General features: G+C 33.4%; 1 protein-coding gene across 2 annotated transcripts; it reads left to right on the top strand.

Annotated features, from left to right (window-relative positions):
- Positions 1-13,174: 13,174 nt before the first annotated feature.
- LOC124358571 (selenocysteine-specific elongation factor) lies at positions 13,175-24,654 on the top strand. Of its 2 annotated transcripts, none has more exons than XM_046810881.1 (5): positions 13,175-13,721; positions 15,841-15,998; positions 19,604-19,700; positions 21,832-21,992; positions 23,468-24,654. In XM_046810881.1, exons 1-5 carry the CDS (start codon positions 13,445-13,447, stop codon positions 24,413-24,415), a joined length of 1,641 nt encoding a protein of 546 aa, XP_046666837.1. In that variant the 5' UTR covers positions 13,175-13,444; the 3' UTR covers positions 24,416-24,654. The 2 variants fall into 2 exon arrangements, with proteins under 2 accessions (XP_046666837.1, XP_046666832.1); XM_046810876.1 differs by having other exon boundaries at positions 13,176-13,721; positions 15,841-16,010.
- Positions 24,655-25,452: the final 798 nt, after the last annotated feature.

Genomic DNA, 25,452 nt, shown 5'->3' with positions numbered 1-25,452 from the left:
TTTCAGTAATAAATTGTGAGGCTTCAGTTGCTGAATTTTAAAATATTGATTACATATTTATATGTATTTAAAGAATACCAGGCACTAAGAAAAATTACCTATTTCTTACTCAGTTAGAACTTCTCCATCACGTAACTTTAAGAAACAAGATAGTACAAGTTAAACAATTGTTCGGAGTGGTAACGTAAACATAAACACCTTTGTTACTGACAAATGCTCAAAGCAGGTATTGGACATGACACGTACATTATGTATGGACTTATTCCCTGCATGATTTGCTGACTTGGACAGAGTACAGTACGTGTAAGTAAAATATAGCTGCAGTATAAGCGGCCCCAATACAACTTAATCAAGTAAGGAATAGAAATATCTAAACTATTGAATATAAAAACATTTGACCTATAGATATTCATAATCAATAATTGACAGCTGTTTTTATTTACAGGATAACAATATTGTTTAATTCAATCTTAGAAGTCTATAACGTAATGCGGTTGGATATTACTGTTCCATACTAATTCAAAGTTAAATCATGTGTATGGTATTTGATTAATTGCCGCTAGAGATGGGAAATACTGTTATTGTTCAATAACCTATAACCAAAATAACGTGATCACATATTACGTTCCAGTAACATCAGGTAACAGGCTTTTTTTAACAGGTCAGTATTTTTAACAGTTTTTCTCAACCAGGACTTAAGAAACTACATTGTTAAAAAGAACAGACTTTATTTTACTTATTGTATGTGATGTGGGTTGGGAATATTCCTAGTGGGAGGGAACTTATAAAATGGGAATGTTGCCAGGAATATTTCTTTGGCTCGGGAAGAATTACAATTGAGACTTTATAAAAATAACCATTAATTTTGGTGATCTCAATACCAGAACCTATTTTGCAGATTTCAAAATGACCAAAACTGAGAGATAATGCTGAATACACAGCAGAGATTATTGGATTTTTCATTGAGAAGTATAGTCCTAAAAGTTTTTGGTGGTTATTGACAACAATGCTCTAAACATCAAGGCAGCCTTAAAACTGTTGAAAGAAAAGTATACTCCTATAGTACCATTAAGCTGGATTGCTCACCTTCTCCATTTACCAGACTCCATCTTAGGATGTCAGACTGTTAAAAGTTTCTTTGTAGAGGTGACAACTATAGTAAAAACTATCAGCCACATATTGACAGCTTCATTTGATGAAATTTCTTCTAAGAAAAGGTTCAAAGATTGAATATCTCTGAAGTTGCTTGGCCAGACCAAATGGGGCAGCCACCTTTTTTGTTTGGAGAGTTTACAATCGAACTCAGTGGTCTGCCAAACATTGGCCATCAATGAAATGGCTAATAAACGATAAAATTATAAAGCCTCTCTCATGGTGGAGGGGGTTGAGAGGCAATTGTGACTTGACAGATGTAGCCATAAGTATATTGGGGATACCAGTAACTTCGCTGCTACAGACCGTACATTTAGTACGTTTTCTTGGATTAATTAATCCAAATTAGGGGAATTTATGAATTTTGGAAATATTCGCTCGATTTTAAATTCTCAGAAGTTTCACATCATAATTTTGGATGATCTGAAACGTGATCTAGGGTCGAGAAAGTACCGATCGGAAATTCCCTTGGGCATCAGGCTGACTTCGATGGCGCCTTCCCGCACTGAGACGTAGATAGAGACTGAGCATACTTCTATTCCTTACTGTTATTGCTTCCTTTTTGGAGGTACAAAACTAGAACTGATTGTCATAATGATATGTAATTTTCATAGCAAATCAAATAAAGTCTGTTCTTTCAAACAACGTGGTTTTTTTGGGTCCCAGTTAAGAAAAAGATGTAATGAGAATACCAAATCATTCAGCCAAGCTGATAATGAAATAATAGGGTGTTGCTGGTAACACGTTATCCCGGTAACAAGTACCACTGAATAACCTAAATGTCACTGACACTAATACGTTATATACCGCCCATCTCTAATAGAGGCAAGCGCTGCAGTATAATAAGAGGCCACCATCGATATTCATGATTATTTAAACCACCAAACCAAAATTTTGAACCAAATTATATTATAGGTAGAGTTTAACTGTTTTAATATTTAAAGTAAAGTGGCCATTATTCAAATACCATATACATAATTTGGTATCAGTAAGGTTAATGGCCAGAATAGCCAATCAAAATTTCAACGTTATTAACGTTTCTGCTGATCCATCGGAAACAAAATTCGCAATTGATCTATTAATATTGTCTTACTTAACAAAACAAGATAAGGTTTTAGAAAGTTATAGTTTGGTGAATTTACAATATTTTTTGTTTATTCAACTTGTGTTTCCTATAAATGAGTAATGGTCGGAGGCATTCATAATCAAACCATTTACAATTTGGTTTTTCGACATTTACTGAAAGGTAGTATGTAAAGGGATGTTTTTCGTATGGTGCAGGAGGCACTTGTGTCAGGCTGATATAAACTTTTATTTTTAAAAGATCTAAATTAACAAAAACCTCCTTTAAATGGGTAAAATTTCCCTATTTCAGCATTATTATTATTTTACATATTCAAAGATGGCATAACGGCTGACGTTAGCAGTAAACAATACGAAGTTGACTTAATGATCAAAGACCATATAATGCCCATAAACAATGAATTATTACTATGCACGAGAAAAGTAGTTCCACTTTTAATGTTCTATAATTTTGTTATTTATCATTTCCACCCATTGAAACGTTATATTATTTTATTCAGTAGGTTGATAGCAATAGTTTAATAATGTGAAACTTGTATTTAGCTACTCCGGCTATTAAGTTCCAATTACCCATGATTTTACTTTAATTGAATTAATTAATTAAGGTAAAATCTGTATCTATTAAAGTACTAAAACACTTTTCTTATGGATGTAATAAAGATATTGTTCCTGCATTATCAGGGGTTAAGTTATCGAGGAACAGATCTGTTACAGAAAAAGGGAAGTTGAAAAAGGGAGTTGAGGGGAGAGTTGAATGATTGAATATCTAAGGGTGAGGTTGGTTCCATTAAGTACCAGAATGAAAATCCCAAAATTTATCAGACAAAAATCTAGCACATCTCAGTAAACATTATAAGCTGAATGTCTACTATAAAAATATCAATGGTATTCGTTTTAAACTCAACATATTTAAGCTTTCTCACTCCTTACATGACTATAATATCATCGTTATCACAGAAACATGTCCTTCTAAGGAGATTTCTAGTGCTGAACTGGGGCTCGAAAACTACTATAGACTGATTGTCATCCACGAGTATAAAGAAATCGGATGGAGGTGTCCTGTTGCAGTAAAGAAGTGCTATTCATCATGGCTTATCTTCATTGATGAACCATCTGTTGAAACCTTTTTGCTGCTTTGGGGTGTGTGCCATCATCAGTTCTGCTCCTTAATGCTGTTTATATTCCCCAGATGCTGAATACTCCAAATATATCGAATACCGTGGCATGATTTTCTATCATCTCAGGCAACAAGGATTTTTCTTTGATATTTCGGGCTGGTGACATTAACCTACCTGGGATGGACTGGTCTGAACACTCACCGCAGAACCTCTTACCCTCTGCTCACAAGATTATGGAGCTGACGTCTTTTCTTGATCTTAGACATTCAATACTATGGAAACTTATATCTGATCTTATATCATCAAATGTTCGTTTTGTTTCTCATAGCTTCTTTGTTAAGGAGAGAGTTCATCCTGCCAAAACGTTCAAAGCAGATCTTTCTCAAGTATCCTGTAATACTTCTGATATTTATATGATACCTAATTTCAGAAAGTGCAATATTACTCAAATTTGTATGGCTGTTGCCAAAATGGAGGTGCCTTTGACTGGATGCCTGGATTGGGCTTTTAGTGTCTGAAAGGTTGAGAGGAATGATACTTGAGCACGCATTCATGAGAAGAGTTGGAGTATCTACATTCCCTCTCTGGTCACTTGGGGAGACTTCATGAGGTTCTATAATGTCAGGGCTCAATGCACATGCTGGCAAGATTGTTTTAGTAAATATGTAGGCCATGTTGACAAGACTATCACTACAAAACATAAAATCCTTCTGAAGTTATGAGAAGCAGCTACAGAAGTCCTCATCCACCCCCACCCAACTTTCCTTCAATAATGTATGACTGATAAGTACATACAGCCCCAAGGATGATACATACTTATTTTGATTTTGCTAATGGCTTAAATATAAGCCATTTCCTGGTCAGTGAGGAGAAAGTAAAAGAGAACTTAACATCAACTAAGGCTGTGGACCAGATATCATCCCTTAAACAGTGTAGTGTTCAACTAGCAGGACCACTTGCCAATTTGTTTAGCAGACTCTTCGAGTTTGGTGCTTTGTCTACAGCTCTTAAGACAGGGTGTGTTGTTCCAATTTCGAAGACAACTAATTCCGACTATTGGCCAGTTGTTATTCAATCTGCTTTGGAAAAGATAATCGAGGGTTTGGTTCTTGGTACGATATCAAATGATTGAATAATATTATCCTCGCCCAACAGCATGAATTTTGTAAGGGGCGTTCCACCGAAGCTAACCTGTTGTTTATACAGACTACATTTTATCTGCCTTCTCCGCAAGACATAAACTTGGACTTTTCAAAGGCATTCGAACAAGATAAGTCACTCACTGCTGACATCCAAGCTTAAGGAATAAGAATTTGTTTGTGCACCACTGAAATGATTTCAGAGCTATTTGAAACTCCGAGTCAAATTCAGAAACTGTTTGTCTAGGTTATTATTTGCTACTTCAGGGGTCCCTCATGGCTCCAAGCTGGGCCCTACCGTCTTTAATTAATTTATTAATGACATCATCAAGTCTATCATTTGAATTTCCGCTTTTTGCCACTGGCCTCAAGATGTTTTCTTTAATATCTAATATGAAGACTCTGTAGTTCTCCATGACCTAAAGTTAATAACTGCATGGTATGCTAATAACAGCATGGTACTCAATCTAAAGAAGTGTTAAGCTATCACCTTCTGCCGACTAAAGAACCCGATTATATTTAATTAAATTGAATTCATGATTAAAAGAGTGGACTTGGTGAGGGATCTTGAGTCTATTTCAGTCAGCTAGGCCTACATTGTCACCTGATGCACAAATTAATATTGTGACTGTGAAAACCAGCCAGATGCTAGGATTTATCTTTCACATTTCTAAAGGAACTTTCGGCGATAAAACGTTATTTTTGTATAAGGCTTTATTTAGTTTGTCTTCACCTCGAACACTGTACTCTAGTTTGGTCCCCCCACAATGCATCTCATATACATGTATATATATATATATCATCTACATCATATATACATGTTCTACAAAGTGTGCAAAATAAAATGTTTAGATTCTTATGATCCCAGAGGGGTACTTCTTATCTTGAAGTCTCTGTGTTAGCACTCAAGGAGGAATTTCTGCTACCTCCACTGGCATCCAGAAGAAGAGAGTTTGACATTATATTCCTGCACAAACTTATTAATGGAATAATAGATTCTCCAGAGCTTCTTCGGGGTATATCCTTCTTGGTTCCTGCAAGAACTAGATCCAAAAGTGTTTTAGCGATTGACCATCATTCGAACTTCAGCTACCATGGTTCTATAGCCTGTCCATAGATTTGGCAATGGTATTCCTGAAGATGTGGCCTTCTTTTGTGATATTGGAAACCAGCTGAAGAGTAAATTGCACTGTTGATGCACCTTTAGTTTTAGTTATGTTTTTAATACCAGTATAATAATCCATACTTGTTAATTAATGCATTGTTTGTTATGTATGTATGTTATACATTATTATGTATATAAATAGCAATTATTTCATACTTTTTCTATTTATTGTTAATTATTTAATTCTGTTACGTTGTACACTCTTGCATTACTTCGGATGCATGCTGCCTTTGTAAATAGTATGTGGACTTGTTTTTTCTAGTATTGTTGCACTTTAATTGTTGATGTTATTCTAGTGTTATGACTATTATTTGTTGTTGTTCTTTTTGTTGCCTCTATTGTTGTTACATTTGTATACTGGTGAGTGCTGTTGGTAGAAAAAAAATTTTGAACAATGTTGTTAGCTATTTAATACATTAAAAGAGCTTGCAATAATTAATTGTAAATAATGATTATTTATATTTTTTTATACTCAATAGGTTAGGTATTCTAATCATTAATTTGATACCCTAATTCGATTGTGATGGTGTCCACTTCTTTTTTTGGGCGGCCTACCTTTTGCGCACCCCGGAAACAGACCATGAGGCCTACCAGTCTATAATTTCAGCAGTTCCACAAACCGCCGAAAACAATTTATCAGGTCCTCCTGGGGAAATTCACCACCCCTGTCCAAAATAACAAAGATGGCATACCGCTCCCTTGCTATTGAAGGGCAGTCAAAGAGCAGGTGCTTAGCAGTTTCATCCTCCTCATTACACATTCAACAGAGTGGATCCTCCTGAAGGATGCAACTCTGTGAAGATGCTTCCTCAGGTGACCATGCCCCGTGATAAGACCAATAACCCGAGAAGACATTGATCTATTTAATGAGAGAAGGTCCAACGCCACCCTGGAGGAAGGCGTCTGTAATACCATTCTGCTCATTCTCAAGTCTGGATGCAACCCCCACCAATCATGCTCAGCGCGAACCTATTACGAGACAACCCTAGAGGATTCACACCTTGGAACACCGCAGAACCGAGAGCCCATCATAATTGTCGCTGAGCCCCGGTTGGCCAGGGCATCAGCTCTTTTGTTCCCAGGGATCCCCTCATGACAAGGAACCCAACAAATGGTCACATTGTTGATTCTGGCAAGGGATAAAACGGTTTGGAAATAGTTTGGATTTGATCACACAAGAGTCCAGCGCCATCAGCGTTGCCTGACTGTCCGTGAAAATATTAATCGTCTTGCTCCTATATCACAGACGAAGATTCTCACGAGCACATTCCATAATAGCTGCAAGCTCTGCCTGAAAAACTGTCGGATACGGACCACCAGCTCCCTACATGGTCTCACTCCCAGAATTCCAGTGCCTGTGCCGCTTTTTGTTTTAGAGCCGTCTGTGAACCATTCGAGCTCCGCTGGTGGTTCAAGAGGTTTCCTTCCCTATGACCAATCATCCCTAGAGGGTACAACAATCCTAAAGGGTTTATCAAAGGAAAACTTTTGTGGCATCTGATCAGAGATCATATGCAGAAGTGGTGTCCACGGTACCAGTAAGATTAAACGCCGGGGCGGCAAATCACGAATTTGACGTTACCAACGTATTCTGCTCACCCTCCTGAACAAAAAATATATATAGTACTATGGGGTGCAAATGACAAATAACATGATTTTAGGGGGTATATTGATAAGTGGTAAAGTTTCTAATGTTTTAATGTTCAGTTTGTGTGCTGTGTCTGGATAATCTGTTTACTTGAATATTATCTGCGGCCGGGACTGATAGCAGCCTGATAGCATACCTGTTATCTGAGTTGTCCGGGGCATAGGTCAGTTCTACACAAGATATCGTGTTCAGTAGGTCGGATTGAGTCAGTGCGTTTAGAATGATGAATCAACCATCCACTAGTTCAACCAACCCTAGTGAATTGTGTGTGTCGGAGTGTTTGGTAGGGCACGTAAAGAGCTTACGTTTTAACCGAAACGAAATTATCTCTTTTTTAATTGAACATGGTATTTTTAAAAATGAGTGTATTTGTTCGTCGTGCGGTCGAGTGGTGTTTTTAAAACCGGGAGACTTTGTTGTTTCGTTGTGATAGACAAATTAGGAAAAGTAGTAAAAAAAAAAGTTTTAAATGTTGCAATTTTAAAAAATCTGCTCGGGAGGGCAGGTTCATTTTTCGAAAGAACGCGACTAGATTTAGAGACCTATTTTGGTTTGGTGACCACGTTGCTTCACCTCAAGCCTCCGAGACAACGATACATTTCCTTGGAGTTTGGCGTTTCTTCAAATTGTGTGGTGGACTGGTATTCTTTCTGCCGCGAAGTGTACTTTCATCACATTTCAACGACGTCGAAGAAAATTGGCGGACCTTTGACAGTCGTTGAAATTGACGAGGCAAAATTTGGAAAGAGAAAGTACAATCGCGGCAGAAATATTCAGGGACAGTGGGTTTTTGGGGGAATAGAAAGGCAGAGCAGAGAGTCCTTCCTTGTTCCTGTAGATCAACGCGATAGGGACACTCTGCTCGACATAATTCAACAATGGGTTCTGCCAGGTACCACAATTGTTAGCGACTGTTGGCAGACGTGGATGTAGAACATGGAGATATTACTGGAAAGTTATTTAATTTTTTATTTTCTAGAACTTCGTTATTTCTCATTTCCACCCCATCAAACCTTATACTTTTTTTTATATAGGACGATTCCAATAAGTTAAGAACGCAAAAGTCGTATTTATCCGCCCCGGCCGATAATATGATAATTACCGTGTCCACTTATTATACTGCAGTCGAGGCAAGTAAAATGGCGATGTACATGTGTTATTTGTGTCAATCGTCTATGGTTTAAAGTTTTTTTTAAGTAACTTAATGTTACTGTTTTGTTTGTTACATTTAATTAATAAACATAGTACAGACAGTATTTTATTCATCATTAATTTATTACTTTTAAAAATATAAAAACAGCCAAATTAATATAGGCCTACTATGATTTGAAGTAGTTATAACATTTCAGTAGTTATGTCGAAGATCCCTTACTCATTAATATGGATGATTCTACTGTAGTGGTGTCTGCGTATTAAACTGCAGCCAAAATATTTATTAAATAAAGTATAAAAGTTGTAAAAGTACTTTTTGATAATTATTCTAAAATCAACAAAGATATGAAGTAGTGAACTAGTAGGCCTACAAGCAGATGAATAATGATAAAAAATTCACTTAGTTTTTAATTTATTCAAATTAGTGTAATGATTGCCAGACGTATCCCTTTGAATTATATTAGTATGGAACTAGGACTTACTCCTTGAGGAAAAGCAATACTCACAAGAACCCTCACCCCTTTCGTCCTTTTTAATTATATTGTTATAGAACTAGGACATATTCCTTCAGACAAAAATATACCCAAAGTACCCTTATACCAAAAAGTCTCTCTATATCATAAAAATATAGTTTTGAAACTTTTTAATGTTAAACACTGTTTTGTAATCCCAATATAAACGTTGAAAACAACCATAAACTAAAAAGGTTAGCTGTTTAGGTTACTGCTACTCCCCAGTCTCCAACCATATGCTTTGGTTTAGCTTTTTTCGGCTTGGGAGCGACCCCATGCAGCCTCGTATATCTCTAATAGTAAGTTAAAGAACTGTCATACAATGAGATGAATAATTATAATCAATTTTTTTAAGGTCCAGGTGTTGTTAGTAGACTGATGTTTACTATTACACTGTTTGTATTTAGTTAGTTGGTAGGAGAAATTTGTTAGGTTTCTAATGGTAGATGGATTGGGTGTCATGAAATAACTCCTTCAAGCATTCCTAATCTGAAACTTGGGCCACGGATATAGAACACGACACCAGGGAGACATCGATGTTTAATGTAACGATAGTATATTTGTAATTATATATGTTTTTTTTTTCATTAAAAAAAATCTAAACTCTTTATATATTTGGCCTTTAATAAACGAATTACGTTTATGCTACGTGATGAAATTAAATGTTTTGTTAACTTGAAACACTAATCCCTTCCGAACTCACATGCTGGACACTTAAGATTATGTGATCGAGCGTTTCCCGTTGAGCGAAAGAGCAACTTAAACATACACTAACGGCGTAATACTCTGCTTGACGTCAAAAAGCCAAAAGTTAACAATGACATGTCCAAATCTTAATCTAGTTGTAATAACTACTACAATCCTCTTGAGATCTGTCATGCTATACCATAGGTTATGTAATGACGTACGTGTCTTCTAGTTGTTTTTACATTTTGCCCTTTGTGACAGATGGTACAATTGTTCATTTCCGACTGGGAATCATTGCGTCGGTGTGATATACAATCTTCTTGCCTTTGTGCCATCATTTATTGCATCTTTAGCTAATTTATCGACATATACATTGTAGTAAATACCTAGGTGATCAGAGATCCTTTTAATGTAAGAGTGTTAACACTTTCAGTAATATTATGGATAATATTTACCGCAATATCTTCACCTCTAAATTTGTTATAAAGACCTTCTAGTATTCATGATTGTGGATCTGTGATGATTACTTTACCCTGGAGTTTAACTGAATTGTAGACAATGTTGCCTTTAGAATAACAAAGAGTTAGACATAGTGGCTAGAAATGGATACATAGTGGATGCAATGAAACTTACTATTCACACCAAGATTTCGTATGTAGTAAGTGTTATGAAATGGAATAAAGTTTGAACCAAACTAAAATGGTTTTATTCAACAAAAACAAAGCTACATTTAGATAAATGGATTTACAGAAAGTAAACAGTAAACATAAATATTGAGAATAAATGAACAGTTGTTTTAGGACAGGAGAGATATAACGTAATACAACATTCGACCTCTCCTTTATTAAAAAAATAGTCTCTGGAAAATGTAGGAGCTCTTCTTACTCTGGAGGAGCTACGGTTGACTACTGTAGCCAATGTGTAGACTGTGTAGTCGTTATAGAGGAAGGATTGTCATTTTCAAGATGGGTTATGGTACTATCATTAGGTTCAATAGGTGCCTCATCTTGCTGATTATTGTTAAATTCTTGGCTAATCGTTCTCATTGTTTGAGGTAAATTTCAATCTTGATTTGTGTTAGTGGATGCAACATCAGAGTCTGAAGATGCTGGTATGAACAAAAATACCTCATTTTGTAGAATAACCGGGTGGCGCTGCAAGGTGACGGGTTGATGTAACTGCTTCTCTCCCATCGTTGTACTTGATGAAAGCGTAGTCCGGGTTAGCTTCATCAAGTTGTGCCTGCTCAACCAGAGATTCGTATTTGTTACTTCGCACTTTTCTCCTGACCAGTACCGGACCAGGATTCATCAGCTACTGCGGTTGCGATGTCCCAAGAAATACCTTCTTAGATGTTTGAAAAGGCGTTCGTGTGGAATTTTGTGTGTGGTAGAACACAATAAGGAACGAATACAGTGCAAGGCTTCCGGAACAACCTATTCTCATTGATCTGTGTTCATTCCTTTACTTTTCAGGATAAGTGGATTCGTTTTCCAAATGATTCCATTGTAGTTCTCTACTTGAGAATTAACCTGGGGATTGTAGGGCGATGAGCGACTTGTGGCAATTCCTTTTGAATGTAAGAAATCCTTCATTTCTCTGGACATGTGGGCAGAACCTTGATCGGAATGAATGTATTGAAGCATTTAAAAATGGTAAAGATTAACGTCAAAGCTTTGATTACTGAAGATGCTGATGTTTCTGAACATGGAATAACAAATAGATAAAAAATCGACTATTGTTAGAATGTATTATTTGTTTAATTTAACTCAGGAAATTGGTCCTTTGAAATCAATATTTAGTCTCTCAAAAGGTGGCGGAGCGTTAAAAAATGTAGTTGCTAGTTTGCAATAGAATCTTCGCTTGATTTCTGCGCATACAGAGTATCTAGCAGTCATCCTACGCAAATCCTCTATAGAGTAGAAAAGATTCCTGCTTTTCAATATGTGAAACATTCGCACAAAATCTGGATGTCCAATATTTGTGTGCATCTGATAAAGCTTTCCAGATTTCGGAGTTGAAAGAGAAGAGGAAACACGAGAAAAAGCCTCTGCTACAACATTTCCTTTGCCATTTCGGTAGACAATATCATAAGAGTATGGTGATAACTCCAGGTGCCACTGAGGGTTTTGTTATTCTTTGTTCTACAGCTGTATTCTACCGATTTCCAATTTCTCGGGCAGAGAGCTTCAAACTGCACCCAGAGGAATGGGCTTCCACGTTCAATGATAAAAGAATAGATACGGTAAGTCCAATATACCATCCGCTTATCCGAACAAGAAGCTTGCTTCATTGTTACCCAAATACCTAAGATCGTATTAGGCAAACTCCAAAACGAGAATGCGAAACAAGGAGACCCAAAACGTGACCTTAAGTTTACCAAACGACCTGGCCTTACGTGAAATGCCGGCCTACGGTCTTTACTACAACAACCCTGATATAATTGGATCACATTTAACACCCGCTGGAAGTCGAGGTCCAAAATCTCAGGGCGGGCTGAGCGATTTACCTACAGCTGAAAAGCACACAAAATGATGAGACAAATCGATAATCACCTCAAGAAAAGAACATTGTGATAAAACCACTAAAGCATAAATTTCTCTGTACAATATAAAACAAACGGAAACTAAAAACCAACCTTGGTAGTAAAACTTCAAGATCTAAAAAGATCTAAAATTAGCTTTGACTCTGGTTCTTTGTTATAAATTATCTGAGCAATGAGTTAGAGTTCAACAACTCCAAGTTGAGGATTAAAGTGGACTACAAATAAATAATCTTAATAGCAATCACCAAATTCAAATTTTGATGTAAAAACAAAACTGAATTAGTTAGACAGTTAATATTTTAATTTATAAAACAATGTATTTTGAATAGGCTACCAATCAGACGTTATTTCTTTTAAAAAAGCTTAATTTCTCTTCCACTGTGTTAAAATTTACATGATATGTAGAAGAAACCGTAGAAAATTTAATTTTGCTGTCCTCATTATGAATATTTTAGAAATTATTACTTTAAAATCTTTCCAAAAAAATTTAATTGATATTATAGGTACTCACAAATCTCATGCCTTGACATCATTTGGTTTTTATTTTGTAATTATAAAGTTTTTATGAATGATATATAGATTAATATTGAAATCATAAATAAAGTACATTAGAAATAATGTTTTTGTCATTGATGGGTTTCTTCATTCCGTTGCTCTAATTTCGGATTGTAAGGGATGTCCACGGGTCGAGGACAAGAAGAAGTTTTTCATCCTGAACGCTTCCAATAGCACCCATCCTTAAAATCATCCATCTTTCACTATATGTTCACCACAAATCAGACCTTTTCATAATGTTACAATTTATATGGAATATCACATAACACATCTCCTCCTACAATATTTCAACAGATGCAACCACATGACAGTTCATATCGTGGCTTCATGAAGTCATAAAAGCCCTCTTGTTATAAGTAAACCGGAAAAAAGTCAATATTGTTTTTATTCTCACAACAGTTCAAACTGTTTATGGGGTTTTTTTTAAGGAATGTGTTCAAAGATAACCTAACTAACCTAGCTATCGTATCGTTCTATTATAAGTTATTACGAATTTTCTAATATAGAAACTATTAGTTTTATTGATAAACGCTACGTTTTTAAAATCTAATGGATGAGACTTTAAAGATTAGAAGATCAACTGCAATAGTTAGTTGTATGAGAAGTGTATTTGAATTTTAAAATGTTTTGTGCATAACACCATTTCAATTGTGAATCATAGCCTAGCTTGTTTAAAATCACATTTAAAATGGACACATTAAACATTAACATAGGTGTGTTAGGGCATGTGGACAGTGGGAAAACATCACTAACCAAAGTTTTGAGCAGTACCACCAGTACTGCATGTTTTGATAAAAATCCTCAATCACAAGAGCGTGGAATTACTATAGATCTTGGTTTTAGTTCCTTAGCAATTGACTTTCCAAAAACAATTAATATTCAGTCTGACAAACCTTACAGTAATCTGCAATATACATTTGTTGATTGTCCAGGACATGCATCTTTGATAAGAACAATCATAGGTGGTGAGTTGATCAAGATCATATTGGAAGACTTATAATATCGGTCATACAAAAATGCGTTGGGGCTAGAGTACATAAGCGGACCCAGTTTTTATAATGTCTTATTACAATCATCGATACATTATATATCAAATAACAGAACTATCAATTGATATCAACGTATCTAAAATGCTAAATTAAAGGCAACATGTTTCAAATTAATAGAAATAGTTCAAACAATTATCAAATCAAATCAAATCATCTTTTATTGCATTTTTTTTTACAATTCAACATTGCATCGCAATCGTCAAGAAACCCCTTATAATTATAGTTTTATTATGAAATGTCATAAATAAAAAAGTTTTAATAGTTTAAATATAGGCTATAGTTTAAATGTTATTTAAATAATTTACAGAAAACGTAACAAAATGATATGTATATTATATATAAAATATGTATAATATCTTGAAACTGAGAAAAACACAGTGAATCATCTGTTATTGTTATTTTGTATAGTTTTATAAAGTTAAGGATCTTTTTTTTTTTAAAGTCGCTCATGGAACAAATTTTGTTTAGAATATGGAAATGTGTGTGTACAGTTGGTCCAGATGATTTTTTTCCACAGTTTTTGTTCAAATTACTTACTTTTGGTTGAAATGAAATAAAAAAATTGGTTGATTATATCAATGGGTACAATAATTCAATAGGTATCGTTTGATAATTTAAATATAAAAACCGGGTCCACTTATTGTAATATACCCGTTTGTTGATTAGAATATAAACTTAGGCTGCAATATAATAAGTAACCACCACCACAATCAAATCTTGAATTATTGATTAGAAATATAAAAGAATCTTAATTATAGTTATTCACAATTAACTATAGCCAGCTCTTTTTAATGTACTGAATAAGATATTGTAAAGTGTTATCTTTAGCTGGTAAAGGCTACTGCAAATTATTATCCCAACACATATACGTTATTGCCCCGAGATTGTAAGCAATTCCGCATGTGCAATGTTTACGCAATTTTTAATACTAAGTGCATACTAGAAGGACAAATTAGAAAGAAATATATTTAGTAGATAACATATTAGCTATTTTAAAGTAACAGGGACAGGTACACTATACTTTTTTCTTAAATGTATGGCATTGCCTCGAGCTTGATGTTGCAAGTCTAAAAAGTTCCTTATCCCTTTTAGGATGAGTGGGCTATTTGTAGCCTGCAAAGTAGGCCTACTTGTCTAAGAAGACGATGTGGACTATATGTAGCCCGCTTTAGTTTTACCATAATTCTCTATGCTAGCATATGTCCTATGGCTGTTCTACAAATATTTTATGGAGTCATGTTGATAATATAAGTTGTCTTCACAACGTGATGTTGCATCATGTCATTTTCATGTCATAGCTGTGTCGTCATACACACAATTGTGTTGTGTTTCTTATCCTTACTTTACAACCAAGTACTAAAAAATGTAGTAGTCTTAAGGAAATAAATTAGAGAAAAATTTTGTTTCCAAAGATAAAATTATTTTGTGTTCTTGTAATGAACTAACGCTAAACAATAACATTAAAACAATAAGACAAGGAAAAATATTTTGTAAACTTTAGTACCCAATCAAATTATTATTAAACAGCCTTATATTTATTATTGTACACAGTTTTACTACGAATAAAACGTTATAGGTATATCTTTATCCCTATAATTATTATTATATATTTTCCTTATTTTACCTTTGTCTCCTTCGGTAAACCCTTAAAAAAACTAGTCGCTTCAAATGTACTAGAAAAAATTACAGAAATGTTTTACATTCTAAAAGGGTTAATCATTTTGTTATTTTTACATTTTTAGAAGATTTATATCACATAGTGTATAAATGTTCTATTAAAAGAAAATATGGAAAAAATTGTTCTAATATATATGCAAAATATTTTTCCTTAAGGTACCTACCTCCATTATTCTGAGCAATTTTAATGGTCTTATCACAGTTAAATATTTGACTCTATAGAATATTTTAAATCTCATTTCTTATCATGTAGTTTCAAACATTGCCTTATTTAAGCAAGAAAATACATTTAATTGATCCAATACTTGCTTATCTTTTATATTTAAGTATTACTGTAACATTTCTCAATTTATTGCAGGTGCACAGATTATAGATCTAATGCTTCTTGTGGTTGATATCACTAAAGGAATACAAACACAAACAGCGGAATGTCTAGTTATTGGAGAAATTCTTTGTCCTAAAATGATAGTCGTTTTGAACAAAATTGATCAGATTGAAGAATCAAAACGACAACAGGTAATTGAAAAGGTAAGGAAACACACCTGTGTTTTCATTGCATTATGCATACATTTTCTATCAGGGTTAGATAGATATAGCTATCAATTTCTTTCAAATCATAGGCAAATTGTATTTAACAAAGTTCTGCCTGAAAATATTAAATATTTGTTGTGGCTTTTGAATGTTAAATGCATATATTTTAATGATCTGTCCTCACTTCTGTAAATTAACACTATTAACAAAACTCACAATTGTGCTCTCTTTTGAGAGGATTCCTTCAGTATATTAAAGAGGCATTTCTTTTGAATTCATGCAGAAAAAATTAAATACATTTTTGGCCATTAAAACAAATATTTGTGGTATATATTCTTTCAGTTGTTTGTGCAATTAAGAACACTTTTTCTCAAACCATTTGTAAATTGTAACTATTATGGGATTTTTGCTATACTCAGCATATGAATAAACTTACTGCCAGATTACTTAAAAAAATTATAATAATTTATACTAATGGAGATCAAATAAAAACAATTGTGTGAGGAAATTTGAGTTTAAAATGGCATTGTAGTATTTTTCTCCTATTGTTAGTCTGAAATAAGAAAATTTATAATTAATTTAATCAATAAATATTTTGGAAGATCAACTCTTGGTATATTTTTTTCTTTGAACCCTTTTGCTTATTATGTGCAATATACACTTTTTTATATCATGACACATATCGAAGAATCATTCTTGGCAGAATAGTAGATTTGCACTTTGCCTGGTGTAATTGTAAAGAAACCTGAATTGCAGTTGTAAATGGAAATATGAATTTTCTTAGAATAGGGAATAAGAAGATGTAACAGTAAAAAGGTTCTATATTTCAGCATAATCCATCTTCAGGAAATAATAATTTATGTATCTCATACTATACATATTGTATTTTTTATATAAGAATTTAATTGTCCCAGTCTTACTTTGTTCTAAGTCATAACAAGATAAACTCAAGTGCTGATTGACCAAGAACCTCTGTACATGTGGAAGTACTCAGGTCTGTAAAATTGATGCTAATCATATTAAAAAAAAGACATTATTATTTCTTCCACAATTTATTGGTAATATTGTTTTGTGGACAAGCATTTTCATGAAGGAAGACAATTTAATGGCTCATTATTCCCTGTCATCTGTTTTGAATTGTTCAGCTCTCACCATTCCATTAAGTTCTTGTCCCAAATACGAAATGGCATAACTACTTTAATTTAACCTTTCCCACGCTGTAGACGAATATATTAGAATCGTAGAATTTGACCAAAACGCCAATTACACATTTATTGTATTATGAAAGCACACCCATATGTTTAATTAATTTAACCACTATTTTCAATTCGTTTAAATTTATAGTCTTGAAAGAATATAGTAAGCTTGATAGTAAAAACACTTCTTATTTCAACATTTTGACCATTGAGTAAGAAACCATCCAGATAAGGAAATTAAATGTTTTAGAAAAAATATTCTTTTTTAATTGTACAATTTAGGAAATATTAAGTATGCAGTGCTGTCAGTACTGTAATGCAGATATAAAAGACAAAGTTACTATTTAGCTTTGGCTATACATTTAAAGGCTGTTATAAAACCCATTTGATTTGTCTTTTGACAGAAGTAGGCCTGTTTATGTGTATATATTTTCTTGATCGGGAAACAAGATAAAATCACCTATGGAACAAAAAAATACTAAGACCAGAGCAAATTCAAATGGAACTAAACATACACTTTTTGATCTTACCAAGAAAGCATAGTCAACATTGACATTGGAAATATAATTCAGTCAAACCAGAAGTGTTCATTTAACGAAGTTGCATATGAATACACGGGTAACTATTTGTACAATTATAATTTTCATGGTTATAACACCAGGAGCAATTCTGGCTGTGACTGAATTTTAGTATTAAGTAAGACTTACTGTTGTATTGTTTATTTATCTGAATTTATATAATGTTTAAAACTTAAACGGTCTACCTATAAAAAAATCAATTTGTATCCTAAGTAAATTTAAAAATTAAGTTCAAATCAAATTGTTTGTTAACCATTAAGCTATAAAACCAATAGATGTTGTCAACATAGTATAATAAACAACATATAGCTAATATCAGATAATGTAAAACAACTTACATAATATTACCTACTTGCATATAAAATTCCTCAATAGAATAGGGTGCAGTTATGATTAAAAATTTAATTAATCTTGTCTTGATCTCAGACATTTATAATTACAGTACTTTATATATAAAGTTAAGGCATTAAATATCTTAATTTGAACATAACCTACGCTATTTAACTTTTTGAAGTCTGATTGATGGTAAGTTTCAATAATTGGAAAATATAGTTTGATGTCAATGATAAGTGTTATGTTTGCAAAAATTATGAACATGTTTCTTTACAGAAATGTGAGGTGACAATGCATGAACAGTCAAAGGTTTAAACTTAATAAAATATGGCCTACATCTCTCTGTCTGACTAATACCAGCCAGTAACCTAAAAGTTCTTTTTTATACAAAAATACTCAACAAGCACCTAGGCTGTTTCCTTATTATATTACACCATATGTTATATGTGTATGGGAAAAGCAAAATATGCCACATGTTAAAAATTGTCGTGAATATTGAGTTTTAGTTTTAAAAGCAGGTACTTTTGACAACTTATTAATAACTTGCTCTGTATGACTGTGACAGTTTAATTTTGAGTGTAGGTTTACTCCTAAAAGTTTCACAGTTTTGTTTTTTAAGTCAAGTTTCTTTAAAGCAAAAATATTATTTTCAGTTTTTCTATCATTAAGTGTTAAATTATTAGCAGAAAACCAGGTAGCTGCAGGATTAATAGCTAACTTCATTTTTGTTTTGACAAAATTAAGTGAGGGAACAAAAAGAGAAGTATTAGAGCACAATTCCCTGAGGGATGTTGAATGGCAAATTGTTTATCATGATTGTGAAGATGAGTGGTTCCAGAAAGTAACCCTATAGCATGCCCCTTCAGATACCTGGCCTCCTATTACAACAAATTGCTTATGGTTCTCTAAGAAAGAGCTGAGAAGTCATAGCTCAACACCAGTTATGCCACACATTGAGAGCTTATATATATTAATATTTCATGAGAAATTATATCAAAAGCATTACTTAGATCGAGCATTGTAATAACTAAAATTAAATTTTTTCAAAGGTATCAAGAATATTATTTACAACTGTTAAAACTGCATCAATTGTTTAGACTGCTTCACTTAGACTAGTCTGCTGACAAAAATTTATTACCATATATTACACATTAGCATAAAAGTGTGCTGTAAAAGTATAAAACCAGAAAAAGAAAAATATAGTTAACATCAGGATATCAACTAATGTTTCAAATGGTGTATCAACCAAGTCAATACATTCACATTCCCCACTATAAGAAATGAGAGCTGGTGCTTGTTCTCTAGTTGGATTATTGTTGACAGTTAAGGACAAAAACTCAAGCAGCCTACAATAAACATCACTTAAAACATTTGGTTTTACTGTATTTATTAAACTGTGTGCATAGTATGGAATAGTCTTTATATTAACCTCTAAAATAAAATGATATGTATCGTAAAATATGATATTCATATATTGTTCTAGATGAAAAAGAAGATAAAACTTACATTATCAAAGACAATATTCGGAGACTCACCTGTTGTCAGTGTGGCAGCAAACCCTGGGAATAGTCCAGCTTTAGGTATGTATAGAATTTTCCAAACTAGACTAGTAAAAAGTTTGTATGTATTTATTGATATTTATTTTTATAAAGGGTGAATAAAGAGTATCGATACTTCATATTAACGACTCCACCAATAAAAAGCACTTTTTTACAGATTATTCATTTTGATACAGATTAGTATCAAAGATTTTCCCTTCTCCCAAAATCATAAAAATTTGGGACTGAACTCAAAAGTTTCAAATGTAAACCGCCATCAAGTTACACATTGTATAAAAGATTTTGGAAGAAAATTAACAGTGAAACTTTAGAGTTGCTAAAGCCAGTACAACAAGGTAACTGATTAAAATTTAAAATAGCCTTATGCTTAAAATTATTAAAAATAATTAAAAAAATAACAAGTTATGAACTAAGTTATGGCGTTTAAAGTATTTATAATAAATTAATTTGTATTATAAAAGTGAATAATTAAGTATTTTAAATGAAAATGTTTGTAAAATCAAAGTTCCATTCAGCTTACTAACCTCAGTGTTTTCATAACAGATGTCTTAAATGCTTCCTGTCAATGTTCTGACAAGGGTCGATGGTTTTGTAGCATTGTATTCTACTAATATATAAATACCTTTAATTTGATATGCTACTCAACCTATACTCCCTTGAAAACTTTCCTATAACTCCTTGAAGGCCATCTCCCTGGGAGCGTAGTGGTTCACTGAATACAAGTTAAAATAGAATTAAAAAAAGTTTCATAGCACTATTTCTAATAGTTAAAATAACATTAAGCCAAATTAAACTTAATTGACACCTCGTATTCACAATTTACTGAACCTTATCAAAATAACACAAGATTTCATGATCCATCATAATATGCAATGACAGTGACAAGTGAAACAGATAATAAACATCAAGAACAATCAAGGTAGCCACACTCATGAAAATTAAATAATTTGGATAGTTCTTGTTGCATCTGAAAACTTGGTAATGAACCCCCAATGATATTTAGTGAAAATACAACTAAGTGAACAGATTAATGTCAAACAGAGATCACATAACTAGCTTGTGACTCAGCATTCCACTCCTGCCGAGCAGCATATAACTAGCATCGCTACCTTATTGGAGTAAGATGGGCACCTCAATAAATTGAAAGTCAGTAATTTTTCTTGAAAGTGATCCAACAGTTGCCATGCAAACTTTCATGTTGTGATACGAATCTCTCCTAACCCTCACCACTGACTGTCAATTCACCTGTTTACTGCAATGTTCTGTACCTAGGGCTGCCACATCTTGGGGTTAGATCCGGGACTACACACTGGTCGTGGCCTTGATTGCGTAAATTATGTGCTGCTTGGCAAGGGTGGAATGCTGAGACACAAGTTGATTATGTGGTCTGCATTTACATTAAACTGTTCACTTAGCTGTATTTTCACTAAATATTGGCATGTTCATTACTAAGTTTCCAGATGCAATAAGGACTATCCAAATTACTTCAGTTTTATGAGAGTAGCTAAAGTGATTGTTCTTGATGTTTTTTGTCTGTTACACTTGTCATCAGCTGGTAGCTGAACTTTACACTCTATTGTCTGGCAGTTTGTTTAAATTACATGTTATGATGGATCCTGAAATCTTGTGTAATTCTGAAGTTGATAAGGTTTAGTAGAGTAATTGTGATTATAAGGTGTTAGTTAAGTCCTGATGGCTTTATGTCAATTTACCCATTAAAAATAGACCTAAAAAACTTACCGTTTTGTTAGTGCACATAAAATTACTATTTTAACACATATTCAGTGGACTGCTACATTCCCAGGGGGAGAGCCCACAAGGAATCAGAGGAAAGAAAGATTTCATGGGAGCATACGTCGAGTAGCATATAAAATTAAAAGTATTTATTAGTAGAATACAATGCCACAAAACCCATGTCAGAAAATCATTTTGGTAATTAAATAGTTTTGTTCTATTCACATAATTTATTTATAGCTCATTGGAGGTTGATAAAAACTGCCCTTGTATATAAATTTAAAGAATGATTATAATAATTAAGTAGAATTTGATAAAGATTCTAGAGATTGCTGGAATTCTTGAGGTCTTGGATAGCCAGGTGTATTTACCAGAGATACATTTAATTAGGAGAATTTGATTTTGTTAATGATTGCAGGGATTGCTGAACTTCTTGAGGTCTTGGAGAGCCATGTGTATTTACCAGAGAGACATCCTGAAAAACCTGCTGTATTCTCTGTAGATCATTGCTTCAGCATCCGTGGCCAAGGCACTGTCATGACAGGCACACTGTGGCAGGGTACCATCAGAGTCAATGATGTGAGTTGCCACACATATGCAACCTTTTCTCACATTTAATAGATCATTTTTAAAACAATCCATCTGAATAATAGCTCTTAGATTGTTAGCGTCCGATTTGTATCAGAAAAAGAAATCCAATTTGCTAATGAATCTCGTTATTGATTCAAACCTATGATTAGAGCCACAGGGTTAGAAAATGTACTTTTAAATATCAATAACATTTTGGGTCCATGTGTTATTTATTAACTATTGTAACTAAATAGAACAAAGTCTACAGTTAATTTATGCCCGTTTATGAAAGAGATATAACTGCAACAGATGCTGATGGCATGTACCTTAAGTTGTTGTGTTCCAGTTGACATTGATGCTTGTTTATGTCTTGTTACATTGCTTATGTATTGCTGATAATTGTTGTTTTACTTTAAAAGCGAGTCCGTGAAATTTGAGTGATTTACAAATTACATCGGCAACGTTTTTCTACATAAGCCTTTTCCTTTCCTTTGCTGACTTTTCAACAGTGCTGTTAATAGTCTTCTGCCAGAATCCTTTGATTAGTCATGTAAAATAATTACTGATGTAAATAAATAATACTTGCAATACTTAGAAATATGTGAAACAAAGCATGTTAAAGCATGGATAATTAAAATGTAATAATGAAAAAGGGGGAGAGATAATTAATTTAATTAAATTAAAACTTTAATTTCAATTTCAAATAAAATAAATTGAATTAAAGTTAACTTCTTGTTTAAAAAATAAAACCAAACTAAAAATTTAACTTTCTTATTAAGCTCAAATAAAATAAAATTCATAATACAGATAAAAATAATAAATTTTAAATTGCCTATTTAGCAAATGCTATTGACACGATATAGTATAATGCACCATTATTACTCACTTCAATTGCAGAGAACTCAAAATTTACTTCTGAACAGCTCATATGACTCAGAAAAAGAACATTTTGACTTTGAGGTTCTTTTTTTTTTCAAAATTACAGTGCCACCTGTATGCTGCTGTATGCGTGAGTACACAGATACTGGCTTGTAACCCATCAAAATATTCAAAATATCGGCACTGTCATTATCAGTCCATGTCTTCTAGAGACATAACACATTCAGATTCCAGTTATAGAATCCTAGTCATGAAATTCCAGTCATTGTTTAAGTAACTAAGTTGTTATTTAAAACAAATATGGGACTTAGCCTACGTGGTGGTCTGAAACAGTCTGGGTAATGGTCATCTGTATCAAATAGTAGGTATAAAGTTCATTGTAGATGAGATGATTTCAAAAGATGAAAGGGTTACGCACATTTAACATAATTAAGAGGTACACTGTTAAGTTAAACTTGTAACCAATAAAAAGAACACTAATCTTTGCATCCTTATCCTTGTAAGATTTTGTTTGAGTTAAGTCTAATTAATTATAGCAATCTAACCTTACAATTATTTTATAAATAATTTCTTACAATTCTTTAAAAATGTAACATTTTGTGTAGGTGATTGAAATTCCATCTTTGAGTCTAACAAAGAAAGTGAAATCCATCCAGATCTACAGGAAAAATGTGGAGAAGGGAGAAGCTGGAGATCGAATGGCGGTTTGTGTCACACAGTTTGACCCCAAGCTGCTGGAGAGAGGCATTGTCAGTGCACCGGGACTCATCTCTCATGTCTACGCTGCTATCACTTCTATACACAAAGTCAAATATTACAAGCAGGCGATCGGCTCCAACTCTAAATTCCACATTAGCATCGGTCATGAGACAGTTATTGGGAAACTAACAATTTTTGGTCCTCCTGATTCTTTAAATAAAAGTCCATTTAATATGGAAGAGGAGTATTTGTATCGTAGTTCATTATTTGATCCATCGTTTGATGAGGCAAATAAAAACGAAAACGATGAGGACCTATTTGCTCTTCTGGAGTTCGAGAAGCCGATTTTAATAGTACCCGAGTCACTTTACATAAGTTCAAAACTTGACATGGACATCCATACCAATAACTGTCGTATAGCGTTTTACGGGAGGATTGTCGAAGCGTTTTCTGACAAAACTTATCACCAGACACTACTACCTAAACTGAAAATATACAAAAACAAAAGCAAGTCTGGAGTGGTCGACAGGATTGTAAATGAATATGAAGTAGTTTGCAAAGACATGTTTAAGAAGGAGACAAGGCTTGATTTGTTTACTGGCTTAAGAGTGAGTCTGTCCTCAGGAGAAAATGGCGTCATAGAAGGTTGCTTTGGGCAAAGTGGCAAAATAAGAGTGAGAATACCTCAAGGTCTGAAACCAGATACTGTTAGCAAATTTGGTTCAAAAAAGTCTAGGAAAGGAAAAACTGAAGATGAGGAAACATCCGTTAGAGAATCACTAAAAGTAGAACTAAAATTTAAGACGTATGTTTTTAGTGAGAATAAGAAAATTGTTCAAGGTAAAGAAGACTAAGTTTTGTGTACTAAGAGAATAGATTTCATTAGTGGTAAACTAAATCAGTACATTGATGTTAATATCTTAACTGAACAATATCCTAGCCAACTGATTGTAAAATATAATTATGTTTCAAACAACAGAAGCTGTAAATAATATATTACATTTCATTATGTAACTTAAGACTGTCAATAGAAGTATATAAAATATATTGTTTTTATAACTTGTTTTTGTAAATAAATATGTTTTGTTAAAAATGCTTGTCTTACTACAGCAGCATCAATTTTATTGCTGCCATACCTAGACATTTGGACTTTAATTACTGAGTGACATCTAGTCATTATCCAGTATTATGAATTTTCCATGTAGATATACTAAATCTCTATTTATCTTCAGTAGTTTGAATATAAAAATTTCTCATTTTTAAACACATAGTCTATCATGATTGAATCATTGAAGAGATTGTTGCACAAATTAGCAAAATACTAAAATCTGTGCAGTGTTCACATAGTGAGTAGGGGATTATAAAGGTACAGCTATCATTTTGATTGCTGCTAGTCAGATTAACATAATTTTTTCTCTATGAAATCTTCATCAAATTTGCACTATAATCATGAGTGTCAAGTGGATTCATCTCTCATCAGAGGTGTGATGTAATACATTGTACTATAATGTTCAGTAGCCAGCAGAAGGATAGTTATTACTAAACCACAGCTAGAGCCTGCATTAAATTCTAGGAAATACAGTAGAACCTGTCTTTACACCTATATGTTTAAAAGGCACACTGAAATAAATTTTACCACTTTCTTTTGAAACTTTATTTTTTAGTTAATATACATTTCAAAATTTTCTTCCCCACAATTTACCAATTCTCTAATTCTGCCACTCTAAATTAGAGCCAATTAAGAAGAAAGAAGGGCAGAAAGAAGCATTGTCCCCTGATAAAGCTGCTAAGATTTTACAGTCCACAAGTCAAAAATATTACGCCACACCGCATCACACAGGCTATGTAGAACTTTAAAAATAGTAGTATACTCTTGAGTGATAAGTGAAGG

The sequence above is a fragment of the Homalodisca vitripennis genome, chromosome 1 (assembly GCF_021130785.1).
Source record: "Homalodisca vitripennis isolate AUS2020 chromosome 1, UT_GWSS_2.1, whole genome shotgun sequence".
Taxonomy (NCBI): domain Eukaryota; kingdom Metazoa; phylum Arthropoda; class Insecta; order Hemiptera; family Cicadellidae; genus Homalodisca; species Homalodisca vitripennis.
This window is presented reverse-complemented; position numbering and strand designations above follow the sequence as displayed.